This window comes from Schistocerca americana, chromosome 1 (assembly GCF_021461395.2).
Source record: "Schistocerca americana isolate TAMUIC-IGC-003095 chromosome 1, iqSchAmer2.1, whole genome shotgun sequence".
NCBI lineage: Eukaryota > Metazoa > Arthropoda > Insecta > Orthoptera > Acrididae > Schistocerca > Schistocerca americana.
In genome coordinates this window covers 812,573,228-812,596,294 of record NC_060119.1, presented here as the reverse complement: position 1 = coordinate 812,596,294, position 23,067 = coordinate 812,573,228, and the positions used below count along the sequence as shown (strand labels likewise).

Here is a 23,067-nt window from a genome sequence, read left to right as displayed (position 1 = left end):
GAATCCTCAGAACCTTAGGCCCCCTGTAAAACCTTTCACCTGACTCCATCAACCTCCTGACCCCACCGACACCCCGCACACCTACCTTCTACCTTCTTCCTAAAATCCACAAACCCAATCATCCCGGCCGCCCCATTGTAGCTGGTTACCAAGCCCCCACAGAACGTATCTCTGCCTACGTAGATCAACACCTTCAACCCATTACATGCAGTCTCCCATCCTTCATCAAAGACACCAACCACTTTCTCGAACGCCTGGAATCCTTACCCAATCTGTTACCCCCGGAAACCATCCTTGTAACCATTGATGCCGCGTCCTTATACACAAATATTCCGCACGTCCAGGGCCTCGCTGCGATGGAGCATTTCCTTTCACGCCAATCACCTGCCACCCTACCTAAAACCTCTTTCCTCATCACCTTAGCCAGCTTCATCCTGACCCACAACTTCTTCACTTTTGAGGGCCAGACATACCAACAATTAAAGGGAACAGCCATGGGCACCAGGATGGCCCCCTCGTACGCCAACCTATTCATGGGTCGCTTAGAGGAAGCCTTCTTGGTTACCCAAGTCTGCCAACCCAAAGTTTGGTACAGATTTATTGATGACATCTTCATGATCTGGACTCACAGTGAAGAAGAACTCCAGAATTTCCTCTCCAACCTCAACTCCTTTGGTTCCATCAGTTTCACCTGGTCCTACTCCAAATCCCATGCCACTTTCCTTGACGTTGACCTCCACCTGTCCAATGGCCAACTTCACATGTCCGTCCACATCAAACCCACCAACAAGCAACAGTACCTCCATTATGACAGCTGCCACCCATTCCACATCAAACGGTCCCTTCCCTACAGCCTAGGTCTTCGTGGCAAACGAATCTGCTCCAGTCCGGAATCCCTGAATCATTACACCAACAACCTGAAAACAGCTTTCGCATCCCGCAACTACCCTCCCGACCTGGTACAGAAGCAAATAACCAGAGCCACTTCCTCGTCCCCTCAAACCCAGAATCCCCCACAGAAAAACCACAAAAGTGCCCCACTTGTGACAGGATACTTTCCGGGACTGGACCAGACTCTGAATGTGGCTCTCCAGCAGGGATACGATTTCCTCAAATCCTGCCCTGAAATGAGATCCATCCTTCATGAAATCCTCCCCACTCCGCCAAGAGTGTCTTTCCGCCGTCCACCTAACCTTCGTAACCTGTTAGTTCATCCCTATGAAATCCCCAAACCACCTTCCCTACCCTCTGGCTCCTATCCTTGTAACCGCCCCCGATGCAAAACCTGTCCCATGCACCCTCCCACCACCACCTACTCCAGTCCTGTAACCCGGAAGGTGTACACGATCAGAGGCAGAGCCACGTGTGAAAGCACCCACGTGATTTACCAACTGACCTGCCTACACTGTGATGCATTCTATGTGGGAATGACCAGCAACAAACTGTCCATTCGCATGAATGGACACAGGCAGACAGTGTTTGTTGGTAATGAGGATCACCCTGTGGCTAAACATGCCTTGGTGCACAGCCAGCACATCTTGGCACAGTGTTACACCGTCCGGGTTATCTGGATACTTCCCACCAACACCAACCTATCCGAACTCCGGAGATGGGAACTTGCCCTTCAGTATATCCTCTCTTCTCGTCATCCGCCAGGCCTCAATCTCCGCTAATTTCAAGTTGCCGCCACTCATACCTCAACTTCTTTGCCTCTACACTTCTGCCTCGACTGACATCTCTGTCCAAACTCTTTGTCTTTAAATATGTCTGCTTGTGTCTGTATGTGTGGATGGATATGTGCGTGTGTGCGAGTGTATACCTGTCCTTTTTTCCCCCTAAGGTAAGTCTTTCCGCTCCCGGGATTGGAATGACTCCTTACCCTCTCCCTTAAAACCCACTTCCTTTCGTCTCCCCCTCTCCTTCCCTCTTTCCTGATGAGGCAACAGTTTGTTGCGAAAGCTTGAATTTTGTGTGTATGTTTGTGTTTGTTTGTGTGTCTATCGACCTGCCAGCGCTTTTGTTCGGTAAGTCACCTCATCTTTGTTTTTATATATAATTTTTCCCACGTGGAATGTTTCCTTCCATTATATAAAAATATAAATGGTGACATATGTTTTATCTGAGTTGAAACAGTCTTTTAAAATTATTAACAAATAATTTCATTTTCTTTAAACAGGATATGCTGTTGAATTTTTGTAAACCAATGTTTCAAGCCCAAATCTTACCAGAATTTAAGTGGTATCACATACTTCACTAGTTGGGGAAAAAAGTTCAATTAGGCCATGTTTTATTACAGAATGGAGCAGGCATTGGGAATCAACTTGATATCCTTAGTCAAAGTTAGCAAATCCTTCCTCTATGTAGAATGCTACACTAAGAATTGGATTTATAATCAAAGGAGAGATGCAATAGGTCTACTGAGATAATGTTTGCAATTATGTTTTTGAAAACTGCAAAACACATCAATAATTCACCAAATTAATTCAAGCACAGATAATGTGTAGAACAGTGTACTAGCAATAATCATTAAATGAATTAAATGCACTGAAATTAAAAGAATGGATTGATGGGGAAGAAATCAAAGAAGATACAGTGACACAAAATGATAGTGGTGCAAACTGTTTACACGCTGAACCTGTAATGTAATGAATATACCAATGACAACTGAAAATTTGTGCCAGACCAATGCTCACACCTGGGTTTCCTACTTACTGTGAGCAGATGCCATAAGAATCAGTTTATCTGAGCATGTCTCCAGGCCTGACTCAAACATTCATTCTCACTGATGATTCCACCTACGATTTCCGAACACTACCACCAGACTCCATCATGAATAGTCAGAACAGAAATACTCATATCAATTTTAAGTTCTGTTGGCAGAACATGTCACAAAAATTCTATTCATATGTGGGACTAATAATAAGCAATACAGAATACACATTGCTTATTGAACAACTGAACCTTACAGCTCTCCTAGAATTCTCCTCCCAAAACCAAAACCGTGATGCATCTATGGTCCAATATCTCTCACAAGTTTGAAAATGACAGCGATATGCAATGTACAGCCCACTGTGCTGTGTAAGGTGGCTTGGAGGGTGTAAATGTAGAAACAAACAACCAGGTACAGCCAACCGGCCGACAACAGTACTTTACATACTAACCTAGGATTGGTTTGCTGCCATCCTGTAATATAGCAGATGGAATTCCAGCAGCAACATCCCACACAATAATATGCCCTGTTGTATCTGAAGAAATCAAATTAAGAGTCACTTGCTCGGTAAGATGTCTATTGTGAGACACATTCTCCCACAAGACCTGTATAAGGGAAGAATGAAAAAGAAGTTTAAATAGCATTTTCTATTGCAAAACAAAAAAAGGTCTAAACTTTATTACACACTAAATATAAGTTTCATTTTAAATTAAATTTTTACCTTATTCACCATTGCTTTATGTTTATCGAGACACTGTATTGGCTGGACATTTTTTGTGTCAATAATAACAACAGTGTAGTTTGAGCCATATGCCAACAGACCATGACTGCCCCTGAAAATCAGTGGACAAAATATGATTCAGTACCAACAATGAAAAACTGATGGTTAAATGAAACAAACACTGGAAAATTGAAAACAGGTTCATATAAATAAAAACCACCTCTGAGTGTGCAATTGCCATTTCTAGGAGGAGGAGGAGGAGGAGGAGGAGGAGGAGGATGAGGATGAGGAGGAGGAGGGGGGAGGACGGGTTGGACATAAGTGGCAAAAAAATAACTAGTGGAATAGAGTATATGATTTTCCTACAAGTTCTGAACAAATCAACTATTTCTCAAAAGGTAAGGAACTGGCAGGGTAGCAGGGCAAACTAAAATAGTATGTTGTGCTCTCTGAATTATACATTACAAGATAGTGGTTCACAGTCAGCTGGGGTTTGGAGGAGACAAATCAGTGCATGCATGATGAATAATGAATGATAATGACAGAAAGAAAGAAACTAGAACTGTTACACGGAGGGAAACATTGTCTTAAGAAAAGGACTGAGGTGGTCATGGAGATGAAAAAAGAAAAGGGGGAGGGTGGTTGTGGGGGGACAGAAGAGAATCAGGTAGTGGCAAAAATATCTTATACTTAGGACAGGAAACTGGCTGGAGAACACAACATAAATCTTACCAAAACATTAATGAAATCAGAAACATACTGGTAGATAATGCAACTGGCACTACTATGAACCAACTATTTTACTAACAGAACTAATTTCATCATTTATTTATTTGTCAGTGTTTAAAAGCTCATTAAATCAAAGTTGTCCTCAATGCAAAGGTTATCTTTAATACCTCAGTGGTTACTAGCAATAGTCCCATACTTTTTCTGTTCATTATCACTCCTTTCATTTTTGGTATTGCTTTGTAGGTGTCGAGTGCTCCTGAAGAGTTAGCACTCAAGTTATTAGTTCCTAGATACTACAACAATAGTTGGGGTGGTTATAAAAAGTATACAAATTGGATATAACAAAGGCCAAGTACTTAGGTGATCCTATTGAGATGAATCATTTAATCGTCAAGCTAACGCCTCAGTTTCTGTAGCACCTGTGGTCATGTGGTTGCTTCTGTTAACCATTTATCACATTCTTTAGAAGAACAAAAAACATCGCCTTAACAAGCTTGACACTGAAAAAAAAATTATCTTTGTTTTGATTTTTACATATATAAAGATATATTTTCATGTATTTTAATGTTTGAATTTTTTTTGTTTGATAGTTAGAAAATACAATAAAAGTATCTTACTCTTTTATTTATCAAGAAATTTCTAACTCGCATAATAATCTCACATCTAACAATTAAAGCAACCGCTCAAGAGTAAATAAAATTATTGGTTCATAAATTACCTTACCATGTAAGAAACGAAATATGGTACCTTGGAGGGCCAAATGAAACTAAATTATTGACATTTATAGAGGCGCTGGACAAGTTAAATAAAGAACAAGGGGATTATAACCATGATGACAACTCATCATCTGATAATGGCAACAGAAACTGTTACAAATCTTGCTTCCAACCAAAAAACAAAATGAAATATTGCAAAGTTAGAAAACAGAGTAATAATAATTATAATAATAATTATTATTATTAGCACCAGTAATTAAATGAGAAACAGAAATAAAATCTTTAATTCTAATGATGAGAGTAGTGTGTGTAGAAATAGACTGTTGGGTATTTAACTTTGCCAAAAATTTCTATGATTGAGTTCCTGAAAGAATACAAACTTTAAAGGTATGTCCTGGACCAAAGAATGTAAAATAAACATAGTAATTTTTACGGTACTTGGATTTTACAGAAAATTTATACAAGTTGTGAAGACCACAGCTATACCGTTTACTGGAAATTTGTGCCATGTTGGTACTCAATCCCAGGATTCCCACTTTTTACATGAGTAGTTGCCTTATCCACTTCGGCTATCCGAGCATGTCTCACAGACAGATCCAAACTTCTGCTTCCCATAGTGGTCACATAATTATGTGATTCAGGCACAGGGAGAGACTTGTTTACTTTTCTTTCAGACTTCCTTGGCTTTGGCATGAAATACATCAGTACAGTGTCTGCATTTGACAGTGTCTGTAAAATTCGATGCAATGGTCCTTTGGAGATGCATTACGGACACTGGCAAATACAGATGCTGCACTAATGTAATTTACAAAATTACAGGCTATGAACAATCACCAATTATTAAATTTATTGAAGCAAAAATCCAAGTCGATTTGGGATCACTAGAAGAGGTTAAAATTTTAAGTCATCCAAGAATGAATCAGGATTTTAAGTTAACCACAGATGCATTGGAATATGGTTTGGCTGTAAATTGTTCCAAGGAGAATGGGTTCTACAGAACTGACAGCACCAAGTTATATAGCCTTCAGTAGTGGGAAGTCTAAGCAAACATGAGTTAAATCCATTCAGCTACTGATAAAGTACTACTATCTACTGTCTGGAGTTTACAGAAGTTTCAAACATTAGTGTGGAGTTCAAGGATAGTAATATATACTGACCATAATATTTTGGCATTTTTAATGTAAATACATTGCTACACAGCTGATTCATGAGTTGGGTTCTGTTTATCCAAGAATTTAAACTGGTAATCAATTATATTAAGGTTCACTCAATACAGAGCCTGATGCATGATCCAGATTACTGTCAGGCAAGAAATTTAATGTTAAGACTTCGTCAACTATCAAATATTTTTCCAGAATTCAGGTATTTATACACTTCACATATTCCAGAATACACAACTGTTATGAACACAAGATGTTTCAAGAACCTTCCAGAAATGGGAAATGCTAAATAACAGATAGCTGCTGGTGGTCGAGTTTGAAGTGGCGACCTCAGCAGGTCAACCACCAATGCCAACCCCTATGCTACACTGCATGCACTACCACTCGTGGTAGTTATTACTTGAAGGCATATTTCTGAACAAGTCTCTTGTTATTGTGATCTTCATCCAAAGACTGATTTGATGCAACACTCCATGCTACTCTATCCCATGCAAGACTCTTCATATTCAAACAGCTGCAACTAACATCCTCCTGAATCTGCTTACTATATTCATCTCTTGGTCTCCCTCTACACAGTTTTTATCCCAACACTTCCCTCCAGTACTAAAGTGATGATTGCTTGATATCTCAGAATGTGTCCTATCAACTGATCAATACACCCATGTAACCTTAAGCATTCTTCTGAACTGCTTATCACCTACATTTCACTTCTGTGCAAGGCTACACTATAGACAAATAGCTTCAGAAGAGATTTCTAAAGAGTGAAATGTATTGTTAAGGCTTTTGTGGCCACTTGTTTACAAATTGTCTGTTGGCTTCTGTCTCGGTTCCTTCACCCAACGTTTGATTAACGATTTACCTATTCAGAATGAGATTTTCACTCTGCAGCGGAGTGTGCGCTGATATGAAACTTCCTGACATATTAAAACAGTGTGCCAGACCGAGACTCGAAATGGGGACCTTTGCCTTTCGCGGGTAAGTGCTCTACCATCTGAGCTACCCAAGCACAACTCACGCCTCATCCTCACAGCTTTACTTCTGCCAGTATCTCATCTCCTACCTTCCAAACTTTACTTAAGCTCTCCTACCCTTTCAATTTACCTAATGTTTTTCCACAATGAGGGGCTGGCACTGTCAAAACTTCACCTCCATACCAGCAATGGAGTGTGATGCTTTGACAGTGCCAGCCACTCATACTGGTGAAAGGTCAGATAAATCATCAAACAAAAGTCGCAAACCTGAGACAGAAGCCAACAGGCAATTTGTCACTTAAATTTATATTTGATGTTTACAAATTACTCTTCTTCTGAAACACTTTTCTTGACATTACAAGTACACAGTTTATATCCTCTCCACTTTGGCCATCATAAGTTATTTTACTGCCTAAACAGCAAAATTCACCTACCAATTTTAGTGTCTCACTTCTTAATCTAAATCCCTCAGCATCACCCGACTGAATTCAACTACTTTCCATTACATTCGCTTTGCTTTTGTTAACTTTCATCTTATGTCCTCCTTTCACGACATTGTCCATTCCATTCAACTGCACTACCAATTCCTTTTCTGTCTCTGAAGGATTACAATGCCATCAGCAAACCTCATCTTGGAGTATCATATCTTCCATCTTGTCTTCATCTGTTTCCTCTTCCATGTCTATTGTACTGACTTCAAGTTCATTTCCCTGGTACAACCCCTATACACAGTCCTATTTCCGAGTTTTCCCATCGTTGCTTAATACTGGTTTTTCATCTGAACACTTGTTATTCATACAACTGCTCCTCTTTTCTCCAAAGCCCTCTTTAATTTTCCTGTAGGCAGTATCTACCTTTCCCTTGTTATGCACACTTCTATACACTTACATTTGTCATCTAGTCACTCTCACTCACCTATTTTGCACTTCCTATCAATCTCGTTTCTTAAATGTTCATATTCCCTTTCGCCTGCTTAATTTGCTGCATTTTTATATCCTTTGCTTTCATCAATTAAATTCAGTACCTTTTTTGACATCCAAGGATTTCTAATATGTCTTGTCTTTTATCTGTGTCATCCTCTGCAGCCTTCACTATTTCATCTCTCAAAGTTACGTATGCATCTTCTACTATATACGTTTCCCCCGTTTCAAGAAATCATTTCCTAATGTTCCCTTTGAAACTCTCAAAAACCTTTGGTTCTTTCAACTTATCCAGGTCCAATCTCCTTAATTTCCTATCTTTTTTACAGTTTTAATCTACAGTTCATAACCAATAAATTATGCTCAGTGTAAACATCTGCCCCTGGAAATGTCTCACACTTTAAAATCTGGTTCTGAATTCTCTGTCTTATCTTTATATAATCAATCTGAAACCTTCCAGCGTCTCTAGGTCTCTTCCATGCATACAACCATCTTTCATGATCCCTCAACTAAGTGTCAGCGATGACCATCATCAACTGGAAGAAAAATTATAACATCTGTTGGTTTAAAAATGCATATTTGTCGCAGAAGACACTTTTATATACCAAACGTAAAAATGACAAACTGTGGCATGCAACATTATGCTGAAAAGCTTTAGTAAGTTACACACACATTGCTAACAGAGCTTCTGGAGATTTATTATTTTGTGCAAATGAACAACAAAATTTTCGTTTATATAGATGTAATTGTTTGTTCAAAATCTTAAATCTCGTAAGTTCTTCATCAATTGTTTCTGACAGTTAGACAAAACATTGCATTTGAATATGTGCGTGTTTTAATATACCAATTTTTAAGTATATGGGAGAGGTCAGGGGGAGGCGAGTGGTCAGGGGGAGGCGAGTGGTCAGGGGGAGGCGAGTGGTCAGGGGGAGGGGAGTGGTCAGGGGGAGGGGAGTGGTCAGGGGGAGGGGAGTGGTCAGGGGGAGGGGAGTGGTCAGGGGGAGGGGAGTGGTCAGGGGGAGGGGAGTGGTCAGGGGGAGGGGGGGGGGGAAGGAGTTTACATAATCTGACTCTTACAAATATCGAGACACAAAGGAATTAATGCCATGTAACTTCTAGTGAACATTGATTTGCACCAATGGGGAATGATGATAATTTGTGCTGGACCTGGATTCGAACCCACATCTCCTGCTCACTTGGCAGACACTCTGACCACTAAGCCATCTGGACACAGAGGACATAACAACTGTACAGACTACCCTATCATGCCTCACATCAGACCCAGAGTCTCAACTTATCCACGACACTACTGACATAGTGCCCCTTATTACTCACGAACGAAAGACACCACATATATAATAAAGGTGATGCTGGTCGATGATCCCTTCTGTGTAGATGCACACCATGCTCAAACTCTTACAGGAATCGGTGAAATGCCACACAGGATCATGAGGACAAGATTAGAATAATTACAGCACACAAAGAGTCATTCAGACAATCATTCTTCCTGTGCTTCATACGTGAATGGAACAGGAAGAAACCCTAATAACGGGGTACAATGGGACAAACCCTCTGCCACATATTTCACAGTGGTTTGCAGAGTGTGTTTTTTTTTGGGGTGGGGGGGTTTAGGGCACTCGACTACTGAGGTCATTAGCGCCCAGTCACAAATGTAAGTGCACATATAATCTGGTAAAACTCAAGGGGGAGGAACACCAGAAAGTTCTTACAAAGACGCAGATAAAATAAAAGTGTTAGATGTCTTTGGACAAGCAGCTGCTCGAGCATCGGCAGCTAAAATTTCCTGTAAAGTAGATGGCAGAGACAGGACAACACGAGACTGATTAAAACGGGGTCACGGCAATAAAACATGGCGCACTGTCAATGCATGACCACAAGGGCACTGCGGGCAGGGTCACCAGATAGCAGGTAGCAGTGGCTAAACAGGCAATGCCCAATCCGCAACCTGGCCAAAAGGACCTCCTCTCACCGAGGTGGTTGAGAGGAGGTTTTCCAAGCTGTTGGGAATGGTTTTATGGCCAGGAGCTTATTTTCTTGAAGTGACGACCAAGTATCCCACCATAATGACACAAGCCTCTTACAAACAACCCCACTAATGTCAGACGATGGGACACAAAAGGAGGCTGGCCGAGTCAGGAGGACTGCAGCCTTGGCCGCAGCATCAGCAGCCTCATTCCCAGGCACTCCTACATGGCCTGGAACCCACATAAAGCTAACAGGAGAGCCATCATCAGCAAAAGAACGGAGGGATTGTCGGATCCGTTGCACCAAGGGATGGACCAGATATGGAGCTCCATCGCTCTGAAGAGCACTGAGTGAATCAGAGAAGAGTACATACGGAGAATGGCGGTGGCGGCGGACATACTGAACGGCCTGATTGAGAGCAAAAAGCTCGGCCGTAAAGCTGGAACACTGGTCGAGGAGCCGGTATTTAAAGGTGACATCCCCGACGACAAAGGCAAAGCCGACACCATCGTCAGTTTTGGAGCCATCAGTGTAAATAAATGTGTTACTGGCTAGTCGCGCACGAAGTTCGACAAACCGTGAGCAATACACTGCATCCGGAGTACCCTCCTTCAGGAGCGAGCTGAGGTCAAGATGAATGTGAACCGGAGCCTGGAGCCAAAGTGGTGTCAGGCTCTCACCCTCTCTGAAGGTGGTAGGGAGGGCAAAATCCAATTGTCGAAGCAGGCGACGAAAGCGGACCCCAGGGGGCAGCAGGGCAGACACATACAACCCATACTGACGGTCGAGAGAATCAGCGAAGAAGGACTGATAAGAGGGGTGGTCGGTCATTGACAACAGCCGGCAGGCATACCAACAAAGCAGTATGTCGCGCCGGTAGGTCAATGGTAATTCGGCAGCTTCAGCATAAAGACTCTCAACGGGACTAGTATAGAATGCTCCGGTCGCAAGACGTAACCCCCGATGATGGATGGAGTTGAGATGGCATAAGAGGGATGGCCGAGCAGACGAGGCTCCCATAATCCAGCTTTCATCGGACTATGGACCGATATAAGCGCAGTAGGACAGCGCGATCTGCTCCTGCAGAGTGTGGATGTTGATTTAAATGTAGATAATGGGCAGGGGCACTATTTAAATAAGGTGTGGGTAGGTAGAGAATCTGGGTCTGACAGGAGGTGTACTAGGATAGTCCATGTAGTTGCGATGACCACTGTGTCTGGATAGCTTAGTGGTCAGAGCACCTGCCAAGTGAGCAAGAGGACCAAGTTCGAATCCCAGTCCAGCACAAATTTTCAGCTTTCCCCATTGCTGTAAATCAATGCCCAATAGCAGCTACATGTTATTAATTCCTTTGTGTCTTGATTCACAATGGCTGCAGGATTAAATTGATCTCTATTCTTCAGGACATGTCTTTTTTGTTGTCACTTCCTTTTGTCTCTCACACTTCTCTTTGAGCTGTGAAGTAGGATATTTCAGTTACAACTCCCCTTAGGATTTAATGTAACCTATATTTTCTGCATTTGTCCTAATATATGCCAGAATGAGTTTATGTTGGGTAACAGGAACAGGATGTTGTGTGAAATTGTTCTAAATACCATATCTGAAAAATACCCTAAGCAGTTAATCAGATAACTGACTCATGAAGGTAACATCTTAAACCTCCTGGTTACAAGCAGGCCAGAACCTTTTGATACAGTTAATGCAGAACAAGGAATAAGAGATCAAAAGGTTGTTATAGTATCACTGAATGAGGCAGTAAATAGGAATTGGACCAAATTCAAGAGTATTGTAGGATGCACCTTAAGACAATTAAGTGCCGAGCAAGTTGTGAGTGACAGGAAAGACCTTGTCTGCCAGCGTACAAGGAACTATCATCAATCACAGGCTCAGTGTTTTCTAATAACTTGCATTTGTGCTTGTAACAAGTTTCATAGTGGAATCCTTGTCTAAAAGATGACAGGGATCTTTTTAATTATTATTTTCATTCTTTGTAGCTTGTAATTTTTGAAATGTAGCTTAACACCACCTGCAGTGCCACAGTCACCTAGTTTTGAATATAATAATGTAAGTACCCATACTTGCATTTGCCTCTCTGCCAGTGAACAGTGAGCTAGTGTTAGTGACACACTCAATGTTTTCTACTAGGAGGTAATTGTGTTTTCAACAAGTTCGGTACAGTAAACCCTTTTCTAAGAAAACAACATGGCTTGTTTTTAGCTATTGTTTCCATTTTAATTTTAGTAGTATGATGGATAGGGAGTGTGCATGCTGTGTGTGTGGATTAAAGAGGAGCTGGTTGCAGTTCACAAATAACTGAAGATACTTTTAGCCACAGGCAGCTGCCTAGAGGCTGCTCCCTCAGGGTGTAGCAGCAGCAGACAAATAGGCGCATTGCATGTGACACCTCAGGTGTCGCTTGTTTCACCTATGAGTTCTGCCGCTAAGGCGCCTCCAAGTGAGCCACAGAGAGGGGGCAATCACACTCACTGCAGAGTGAGTGGCACATTGTAACACACAAACATCGCTTGAAGGAGGGTAAGTGTGGGGACTGGCCATCTGAACTTGACCATTTGCCTCACAAGTGGACAAGCAGCCACTCCTTCACCAAGGTACTGGAAGACACATGGGTGAAAGGGTTCGTTAATTACTGGGAGCTGTAATGTTAGGAGCACTATGGAGCATAACTTTCCATAACTGGAAAGAAGTCCATTTTGTATTCTGTGTGTGTGTGTGTGTGCGCTAGGGACCTCATGCAAGATGTAGAGTAAGTCCAGAATGTGTCTATTAAGGATGCAGGATGCAGTCATCTTCAAGTTATGGTTCATGTCAGCATGAATGATGCCTGTCATCTGGATTCTGAGGCCATCTTCGGTTTTTATGGGCAGCTGGTAGAAATAGTGAAGCCTGCTGGTCTCGCTCGCAGGATGCATGTAGAGCTTACAATATGCACTATCGTACACAAAATTGATTGGGGTCCTTTGATTTGAAGCCAAGCATGGGGTCTCAACCAGAGGCTCTGGCAATTCTGCGACGATCTTGGCTGCAGAGTTGCAATGAAGAATTGTAGGATTCCCCTTGATCGGTCAGTAGTGTACAACACAACTGTAGGATTCCTCTTGATAGGTCCAGGGTACACTATGCAGAGGAAGCAATTAGTCATATATCAGGGTATTTGTGGAGTGCACATAATTTTATTATTACTTTTTTTATTATTTGGGGGAAGGGGCAGTTCTGAGGTCCTCTGATCGATGCTCACATGTCAATACACAGAAAATTAAATCATATCAAATATTAACTAAAAACACTTCAAGTGTCAAGATTTTAACAGCAAATTGCAGCAGCATTTTTAATAAAGTCCCTGAATTTACTGCCCTCCAGCAAAGCAACCATGCTCAAATTATACTCAGAACCAAGAGATGACTGAAGTAGAAAGATCTAAAATATTTAATGGGACATGGAACACATATCAAAAAGACAGGTTTGCCACCAAAGGAATATGCAATCATCAAAAATATTTTGTGTATCAAAATCAAAACTGAGTCTGATTGCAAAATTATCTGGACACAAGTAACCGGACTAGATGAACTCAAGTTAATCACTGGTTGTTTCTACTGGCACCTGATTTTGCCATAACACTTCTAGAATCATTCAAAGAATGCCTATGCTCATTAGCACGGAAGTACCCCGATCATCCATTATTACTTGGAGGTGACGTTAACCTACCAAGCATAGAATGGGATGTCTATTGATTCAAAGCCAGTGTACAGACTTGTGAAGCAGTTCTGAGCACATTATTCAAAAACTGTCTTGAGCAGCTAGTTCAACAAACCTTACACAATGGAAATATTTTAGACCTTGCAGCTACAAACAGGCCTGATCTTATTAACAGAGTCAGTATAGGGGCTGAGAATGGTTACCATGACATCACAGCGACAGTGGTTACTGAAATTAATAAACCCATCAAGAAGACATGTAGTAGTTAGCATCCTACTTACACAATGAATGGACATCATTTTGTTCCAATATGATGGATGTAGAGGAGTTATGAGCAAAGCATAAACTGGAATGAGATTTTCACGCTGCAGCGGAGTGTGCGCTGATATGAAATTTCCTGGCAGATTAAAACTGTGTGCCCGACCGAGAATCGAACTCGGGACCTTTGCCTTTCGCAGGCAAGTGCTCTACCATCTGAGCTCGAGAGCTTCTGTAAAGTTTGGAAGGTAGGAGACGAGATACTGGCAGAAGTAAAGCTGTGAGCACCGGGCGTGAGTCGTGCTTCGGTAGCTCAGATGGTAGAGCACTTGCCCGCGAAAGGCAAAGGTCCTGAGTTCGAGTCTCAGTCGGGCACACAGTTTTAATCTGCCAGGAAGTTTCAAAGCTTAAACTGATTGTAAATCGCACTGTGAAAAAGGCTGTACTGAGAAAGTGGATCAAGGACAAGACAGACCCACCGTGGTTTAGTAACAAAATTCAGAAAATGCTCTCAGTTCAAAAAAGAATACAAAAATATCAACAGGTAAAAGTTAGCAGAAATTCATTTTTCTATAAAAAGATCAATGCATACACTATACAACAGTTTTCACCATCGTACCTTGGTAATAGAGCTTGCTGAGAACCCAAGAAAATTCTGGTCCTATGGAAATTCACTAAGTGGGTTGAAGAACTCTATTTAGCCATTCACATACCAGTCTGGGGTGATAAAATTTTAAGTTTCAAATTTCATATTTAAAAAATAATTCGTGTAGGAGGATCATATAGACATAACACTTTGTAATTGTCACACAGATTTCCTTATAGAGGACATAAAAATAGTCGTCCTGATATTAAGAAGTAACTGAAAGAGTAAAACAAAAATAAGTCACTACGTCTGGATCAAACCCCAATTCAGTTTAACAGAGAGTACTCTTCAACATTAGCCCCTTCCTTAGCCTGTCTTGATCACGAATCTCTCGCCCAGCAGAAAGTACCAAGCAACCGGAAAAAAGTGTAGATAACATATGTCAGCAACTCTTGAGCATATTCTAAATTCAAACACAATAAATCTCCTAGAGACAGAAAAGCTCTTGCCCACAAATCAGTATGGATTTAGAAAGCATTGTTTGTGCGAAACTCAATTTGCCATTTTCTTGCACAATATCCTGTGAAACATGGATGAAGAGCAACAGTAGATTTCATATTTTTAGATTTCTGGAAAACATAACACAGTGCCATACTGCAGATCATTAACAAAAATCCAAGCATACAGCATAAATTCTCAGACTGTGACTGGCTTGAAGACTTCTTAAGTAACAGAACCTAGTACATTGCCCTGGATAGTGAGTGTTCATCACAGACAATCTTGTCAGGAGTGCCCCTGGAAAGTATAGAAGGGCTGTTCTTATTCTCTACATACATAATCAGTCAGAAGAATATGGTGAGGAGCAATCTGTGATCGTTTACAGGTGACAATTTCGTGTCCAGGAAAGTGTCATTGCCGCATGACTGTAGGAGGATACAAAATGAATTAGACAGAATTTCTATTTGGTGTGATGACATGTTGATTAAGTTTTTAGGCATAATGTTGCAAAGTGATATGAAATAGAATGAGCACTTAAGATTGGTAGCAGGGAAGTCAAATGGAGACTTTGATTTACTGCGAGTATTCTGGGCAAGTGTAGTTCATGAGAGTGCATGTAGAACACTAATGCGACCCATTCTTGAGCACTGATCCAAGTGTTTGGGATCCCCACCATGTAAGATTAAAGTAAGACACTGAAGCAAATTAGAGGTGTGCAGTTAGGTTTCTTACCAATACTCACGAGTATTAATAAAATGCTTCATTAACTCGAATGGAAATTTCTGGAGGGAATAAAATGTTCGTTTCATGAAACACTATTGAGAACATTTAGAGAACTTTCATTTGTTGTTGACTTCAGAATTGCACTACTTTGCCAACACACACTTTGCATAAGACCTGTTAAGTCACGATAGGAGAAACTGAGGCTTGCAAGGAGGTATGGAAAGGAAATGACTATTAGTGGTACAAGGTAACTTGCACTGTTGACCATATGTTGGCTTGAGCAGTAAGTATGTATGTATGTATGTATGTATGTATGTATGTATACATGTATGTATGTATGTCTGTAAGTATGTAGATATAAATGTGCCATGGTTTGACAGTTATGTTAGAAAGCTACTCTGAAAGCAGAGAGAGCTTCACTGCAGATTCAAACATTGCCAAAGCCTCAAAGACAAACAAAAACTGAAGAAATCTAAAATATGTATAAGGTGAGCTCCGAGTGAAGTGTTCAGTGATTTCAAATGAAATTCTGTCTACCACTCTGACAAAAAAGCCTAAGAAATTTTGGTCTTATGTTAAATCAATAAACGGATCAGAGTCACTTTGGGATGATAATGGCAGTGAAATACAATATTACAGAAACAATCCTGAAATACTAAATTCTTTTTTCCTATTTTTTTTTTCATTGAGGAAGGTCATATTGCTGAATCCCCTCTAAATTGTTGTACAAATGTGAAAATGATGTATTCATATAAGTGTGTGTGTGTGTGTGTGTGTGTGTGTGTGTGTGTGTGTGTGTGTGTGTGAGAGAGAGAGAGAGAGAGAGAGAGAGAGAGAGAGAGAGAGAGAGACAGAAATCAACAGAGGACAACGAATGGAGCTAGCAGGGTATGATGGTGTATGATTCTACGCAGATATTAGATAAAACTTGCACCTCATCTAGCAGTAGGAGTAAATGGTTCCCAGTGATTGGAAAAATGTGCAGGTCATTCCATTTTCAAGAAGCACTGTCAAACACACGCATAAAATTATAAGCCCATATCAGTGACATCAGTATGTTGCAATATTTTAGAACAAGTTCTAGCTCGCACGTTATGGAATTTCTGGAGAAAGAAACACTCTTCTTCAGGAACTAACATGGGATCCACAAACAACAAGTGTGTAAAACCCAGCTCACTCTGTTTGTACATGAGGCTCAGAAGGCAGTAGACACCAACATTCCAGGTTGATGCCATATTCCTCGACTGACAAAGCATATGACACAATTCTACACAACTGCCAAATGAAGACATATGAGTGAATGGAATATCAGACAAGCTTCATGGTTGGACTAAAGCGCTCCTAGAAAACACAAAACAGCACATCATTCTTACTGGAGAGAAATCTTTGTACACACAAGTAACTTTGGGTGTACCCCAAGGGGGCATTAAAGGATCATTCCATTTTGCACAATATATGAACGATTAGTGGAAAATTCCATAAGCCCCATAATGCATTTTGCGGGTGATACTTTCATATACAGAGAAGTCGTAATGCTATAAAACTGTAACTATATGCAGGAGAGCCACAGAGGATCAAAACATGGTGCTGGAATGCAGTCGACTCTCAATATAAACAAACATAATGTATTGCACATAAATGGGCAGAAATATCCAATATTGAATGATTACACAATAGCAGAACAACCACTGGAAGGAACCATATCCAGTAAATATCTGAGAGTACACATATAGAGTGATTTTAAAGTGGAATGACTGCATAAAACTAATCACACAGAGGCAGATGTCAGACAGATTCATTAGAAGACTCCTCAGGAAATTTAGTCCACTCACACAGGAGATAGCTCACAAAACCTGTGTCTGACCAATAACTGTTTATTGATTGTCAGTTTGGGACCTGCACCACACAGGATTGACATACGAAATAGAGGAGATCCAAAGAAGAGTAGTACATTCTGTCGCAGATACACTTAGTAAATGTGAAACCATCACAGAGATGCTCATCCATCGTTAATGGCAGACACAAAAAGAGAGGTTTTGGGCAACTTATTGTCCTTTACTGTTTAATTTGCAAGGGCATACATTCATAGGAGAGTCAACCTATATATTGCCACCTCCTATGTGTATCTCACAAAAATACTATGAGGGTAACACTGGAGAGATCTGAGCTCATAGGGAGGCTTGCCAGCAAACCTTCTTCTCACAACTGGAACGGGAAAGCATAGGAAATTGCTGTAACACACACTGACAGCAAGATAGTGCTGGATTCATTAAGAAATTCAAAGAAGAAATATAATGCAAAATCAGAAGATTCCAAATGTACAGTTGGCACATAGACTTTGAATCTATTTAAAGCTCACACAGGGGTGAGGACCAATGCACTAGCTGATAATCTAGCTAAGAAAGGATCCTGACCACAGAAAAATCAATAAGCTACTGCAAAATATCTACCCACTCAATAAAATTAAAATTAAAATTTAGAAAAAAATGGGAAATTGAGTGAGCAATGAACTAAAATATAGGAGAAATACAAAACTGTATTTTCCTACAATCCATCAATAATTAACAATTAAGTTACCACTATGACCAAACTTTACCGCTATTTTTACTGGTCTGTTATACATATTTCAGACTTATTATATACATTTTAAAATAACTTAAGAAGTGTTGTGCATATGTAATGGTGAAGACCAAACTCTACCAACTGCTATTAATTTGCAGTTTAACAAAAAAGAGGGACAAACTCAGGACCAAGAAGATAGTGTCGGAAGTTCCATGCGGCTTTTCGCGGATGATGCTGCAGTATACAGAGAAGTTGAAGCATTAGAAAATTGCAGCGAAATGCAGGAAGATCTGCAGTGGATAGGCACTTGGTGCAGGGAGTGGCAACTGACCCTTAACATAGACAAAAGTAATGTATTGCGAATACGTAGAGAGAAGGATCCTGTATTGTATGATTATATGATAGCGGAACAAACACTGGTAGCAATTACTTCTGTAAAATATCTGGGAGTATGCGTGCGGAACGATTTGAAGTGGAATGATCATATAAAATTAATTGTCGGTAAGGCAGGTACCAGGTTGAGATTCATTGGGAGAGTCCTTAGAAAATGTAGTCCATTAACAAAGGAGATGGCTTACAAGACACTCGTTCGACCTATACTTGAGTATTGCTCATCAGTGTGGGATCCGTACCAGGTCGGGTTGATAGAGAAGATCCAAAGAAGAGCGGCACGCTTCGTCACAGGGTTATCTGGTAAGCGTGATAATGTTACGGAGATGTTTAGCAAACTCAAGTGGCAGACTCTGCAAGAGAGGTGCTCTGCATCGAGGTGTAGCTTGCTGTCCAGGTTTCGAGAGGATGCGTTTCTGGATGAGGTATCGAATATATTGTTTCCCCCTACTTATACCTCCCGAGGAGATCACGAATGTAAAATCAGAGAGATTCGAGCGCGCACGAAGTCTTTCCGGCAGTCGTTCTTCCCACAAACCATACGCGTCTGGAACAGGAAAGGGAGGTAATGACAGTGGCACGTAAAGTGCCCTCCGCCACACATCATTGGGTGGCTTGCAGAGTATAAATGTAGATGTAGATGTAGAATTAAATAACTGAAAGGACGACGATGGTTTGTTAATAAATCATGCTTAAATCTTAAATTCACAATTTTTTTTACAATTGTTTTAATTTAATAAGGCTGTTGGACATATGACGATATGTCATCCTCAAATATAAGTACATGCAATTCTTACAAAGCCTGAATATATTCAATAAGGATAATGGATTCCTAAACATAGCTCATACAATTATTGAGACATTTATAGGCCTAATATTGGATTTCAGAAGAAAATCCACTTATTTCAATCCTCATTTAAAATGTCAATATCTTGATATATTATTTCTCTAAAGCCAAACAGACACAACTATAACTTGAATTTTTAAAAGACTGTGCTTCTGTAGTAAAAATAACTTAAAGAGTAAAAAGCAATGATATTGATTTGAGAATTACTGAATTACCAATGAATTGCACCCTGGTTTTGCTGATTTGCTGCACCTGTGATTACACGAGCTGAAACTCTTGGTATCTGAATTGGTGCTGTTTTCTGATGTTCTGATTCTTCAACAGAGGGATTTCTTTCAATCAGGACGTCTCTACGTTCCTGGACTTCTTCCACATCACCCATTTCAAAGTCCTTACTTTTTGTTAGCTGTATGGTGGAATTTGAAATTACATTTGCTGGGGGTACACTGAAAATAAGAAAAGCAAGACAAATTAAGAGTTCTACTTAAACAAGTTCAGAAAAATTCAGTAACATAGAAAATAAGACTTCACAGTCCAAATGTAAAAAGAACTAAATGTTGAAAGTAATACCAATTATTAAAAACTAGTGTATCAAGCTGGACAAGCAATCTATTCCTTAAACACATTTAAATTTATGCAAAATAATAAAGTTAAATAATAAAGAAACAATGCTTGCAATAAACATTGAAGAGGCCTGCACTAAAAAAAAAAAGTCTCTCCCTTTCTTTTAACTTATTGTGTGGTGATGCTTATCAGTGACCCACATTCTCCGACAGGAGGCTTTTTTTAAAAAATCTGACTGACAGTTAACAAGAGAAGAATCCTGAATAACTACTTTTCTCACACAGATTTTAGTCCAAAACATCCTTAATTGCACAAATTTAACTACTAAAGACTTTTGTTTTGTCTTAGGGAGGAACACTGTAATAAAAGTAGCTCACAATCATGAATCAAATTTTTTGCCACATCTACAAGAGAGTAATACTGCGTCAGTAAACTTTTTTCTGGAATAATAACTACATAAATAAATATAATCATATTTTTGAGTATTTCAGGAAGTTACAAGAGTTGTGCATAACAAATTTCATGGTAAACCAGTGTTTGTGATTCACAGTTAATGTGGCAAATGTTATAGCTAAGATATTGTGTCACATGTAGTTTTCCCTTTGAACAGAACTGCTTACGGTCTGTATTTATTGTACATTAATGCTATTTTCATGATTTTTAGTGATTATAACCTCGAGTAAGTATCAGACAACTAGCAACATTTTATCCCAGTTTTTTCAGTTCCCTTAACAGGTATCTCATTTTGTGTAGAACTGCTTCACGTTTAGCTTAATAGCTCCAGAAATTAAAGGAGACTCAGCAAAACTATTTTAAAACTTCTGTTACTGTTCAATAAAACACTGCTCCAGCCACAATTCAGCCCCATTGTTAACACTGTTTTCTAAGATAAGACAAGTTAGCCATTGTTCGCTGAAAATTGTCCTCGTTACTGTGAAGCGATTGGTCACTGCTGCCAGCGGATGTGTTGGGAAGACTTCAGAGTTTGTGTACCAAAAATCCTATCCTCTCCTGCGGATCCTGTCTCCCCTACACGAAGAACAAGATCTAATATGATTCGTCCATCTGACCTGGGATACAGAGAAAGACACTGAGCAGGTGGCACAGCCAAGGGGAGAGAGAAAGTCATGGATAGCAGAGACTGAAGGGTAACGAGAGCAGCATCTGTCAATAGCCTGCAGGCTGCTCATTGAGACAGAACAAATTAAAACACTGTGGAGGGAGGTCTGAGAAACAAAATGGAAGGCTCTGTGAATGGCTAGTAGCTCTGCTGTGAACACACTACATGATCCTGGCAATAAAAGCCATTCTAAGCAGCAGGAGATGTGAAAGCATATCCCCCCTTACTGATTGTCTTAGAATTACTGATTGTCTTAGAATTATCAGTGTAGGAAATAGCAGCATCCTGGAACTCTTCAAGGATTGCATGTACAAGACACTGGAGAACTATAGAGGTGACAGAGACCTTAGGACCCTGCATTGGCCGATCCTAATCCATGGTCTAGGCACAATCCAATGGGGGGCGTGGGAGAAAGTATACGGGATGCGTTCCAGTGAGGGGATATGGAGATCCCAACGGAGGGAAGTGAGATGCATGCCAACCAGCAATCCCACCCGCGGGCGGTTGTCAGGAGGGAGACATCCCACATTTGCAAAGAGGACAGGGTACATGGGATGGTCAGGGAATTGGCGAATGGCAATTGCATAAGAAAGCAGGAACTGGTTCATTCGTATTTGTAGAGGAGGAATGCCTGCTTCTGTGAGAAGACTGTCAACGGGACTAATGCGAAAGGCACCAATAGCCAGATGCACCCCACAATGGAGAACAGGGTCAAGTAGTTGCAGAGTGGAAGGAGCTGCTGAGCCAGAAACCTGACTATCATAATCTGGTCTGGACAAGGCCAGAGCACTGTAAAGATTAAGGAGAGCGGTACAGTCTGCACCCCAAGATGTGTGGGCCAGGATGCAAAGAGCATTAAGCTTCCGCATGCATGTAGTCTTTAGGTTGCGAATACGAGGCAGCCTTGTCAGCTTTTTATTAAAAATAAGGCCTAAGAAACGAGACTGTGCTACAACATCGAGGAGCTGGTCGCCTAAATAAAGTTCTGGATCGGGGTGGACGGTGGGTCAATGACAAAAATGCATACCCCACGTTTTGGAGGGAGAAAACTGGATGCCATGGGAAATGATCCATGCAGAGGCACGTCAGATGGAACCTTGGAGCCAGCATTCAACAGATGCTACTGAGTGGGAGCTGCACCAGATGCAAAAATCATCGATGTACAACATACAACACTGGGGTAACCACAGACCCAACAGAGGTGACAAACCCATTGATGGCTATGAGGAAGAATGTGACACTTAGCACAGAACTCTATGTGATACCGTTCTCTTGAATCCGAGTGGTGCTGTGTGAAGTGCCAATCGAACCTGGAAGAGCCAGTGAGATAAAGACTCGCAGATAAAAATCAGAAGGGGACCATGGAAGCCCAAGTCATAGGGGGTAACTAAAATGTGATGACGCCAAGCCATATCATAAGCCTAATATAGGTCAACGAAGACTGCTAAGGTGCCAGCAGTTAGTAAAAGCCTGTTGGATGGCTGTTTCCAATCTGAATAAATGGCCAGTTGGAGATCATCCTGCCCGGAAGCCACAATGATGAGGGGACAAAAGGCGCAGAGATTTGAGGTTCCAACATAATCTGAAGCTAACCATCCTTTCGAGCACTTTACTAAGTACATTCATCAGGCTAATCAGGCAGTAACTTCCCAGGCTTAAGAATAGGAATAACTATACTGTCTCGCCATTGCGATGCCGAATGTGGTTGAAGACCCTGAGGAGACGTTGCCTCTGGGGAACGTCCAAGTGTTTGATCACCTGGTTGTGGACAGAATGCAAGACTGGAGCAGTGAAGAGTTGATTATATGGCTCAGCATGGTGTGGGTTGAAACAGAGGTGGGTCTGTTCAACTTGGCATTTCTGGTGGAGAAAGATAGCAAGATACAAAAAGG

General features: G+C 40.9%; 1 protein-coding gene across 2 annotated transcripts in view; it reads right to left on the bottom strand.

The window, feature by feature from the left end:
- The window catches only part of LOC124612877 (WD repeat-containing protein 11-like), a 222,760-nt gene that overhangs the window by 184,090 nt on the left and 15,603 nt on the right, over nt 1-23,067 (bottom strand). For both annotated transcript variants that reach the window (XM_047141331.1, XM_047141322.1), the window contains exons 2-4: nt 19,707-19,937; nt 3,432-3,543; nt 3,162-3,315 (exon numbers count right to left, since the gene is read on the bottom strand). In XM_047141331.1, the coding sequence (XP_046997287.1) occupies nt 3,162-3,315; nt 3,432-3,543; nt 19,707-19,873 (433 nt within the window). In that variant the 5' untranslated portion in view covers nt 19,874-19,937. The remainder of the gene's footprint in view (nt 1-3,161; nt 3,316-3,431; nt 3,544-19,706; nt 19,938-23,067) is intronic.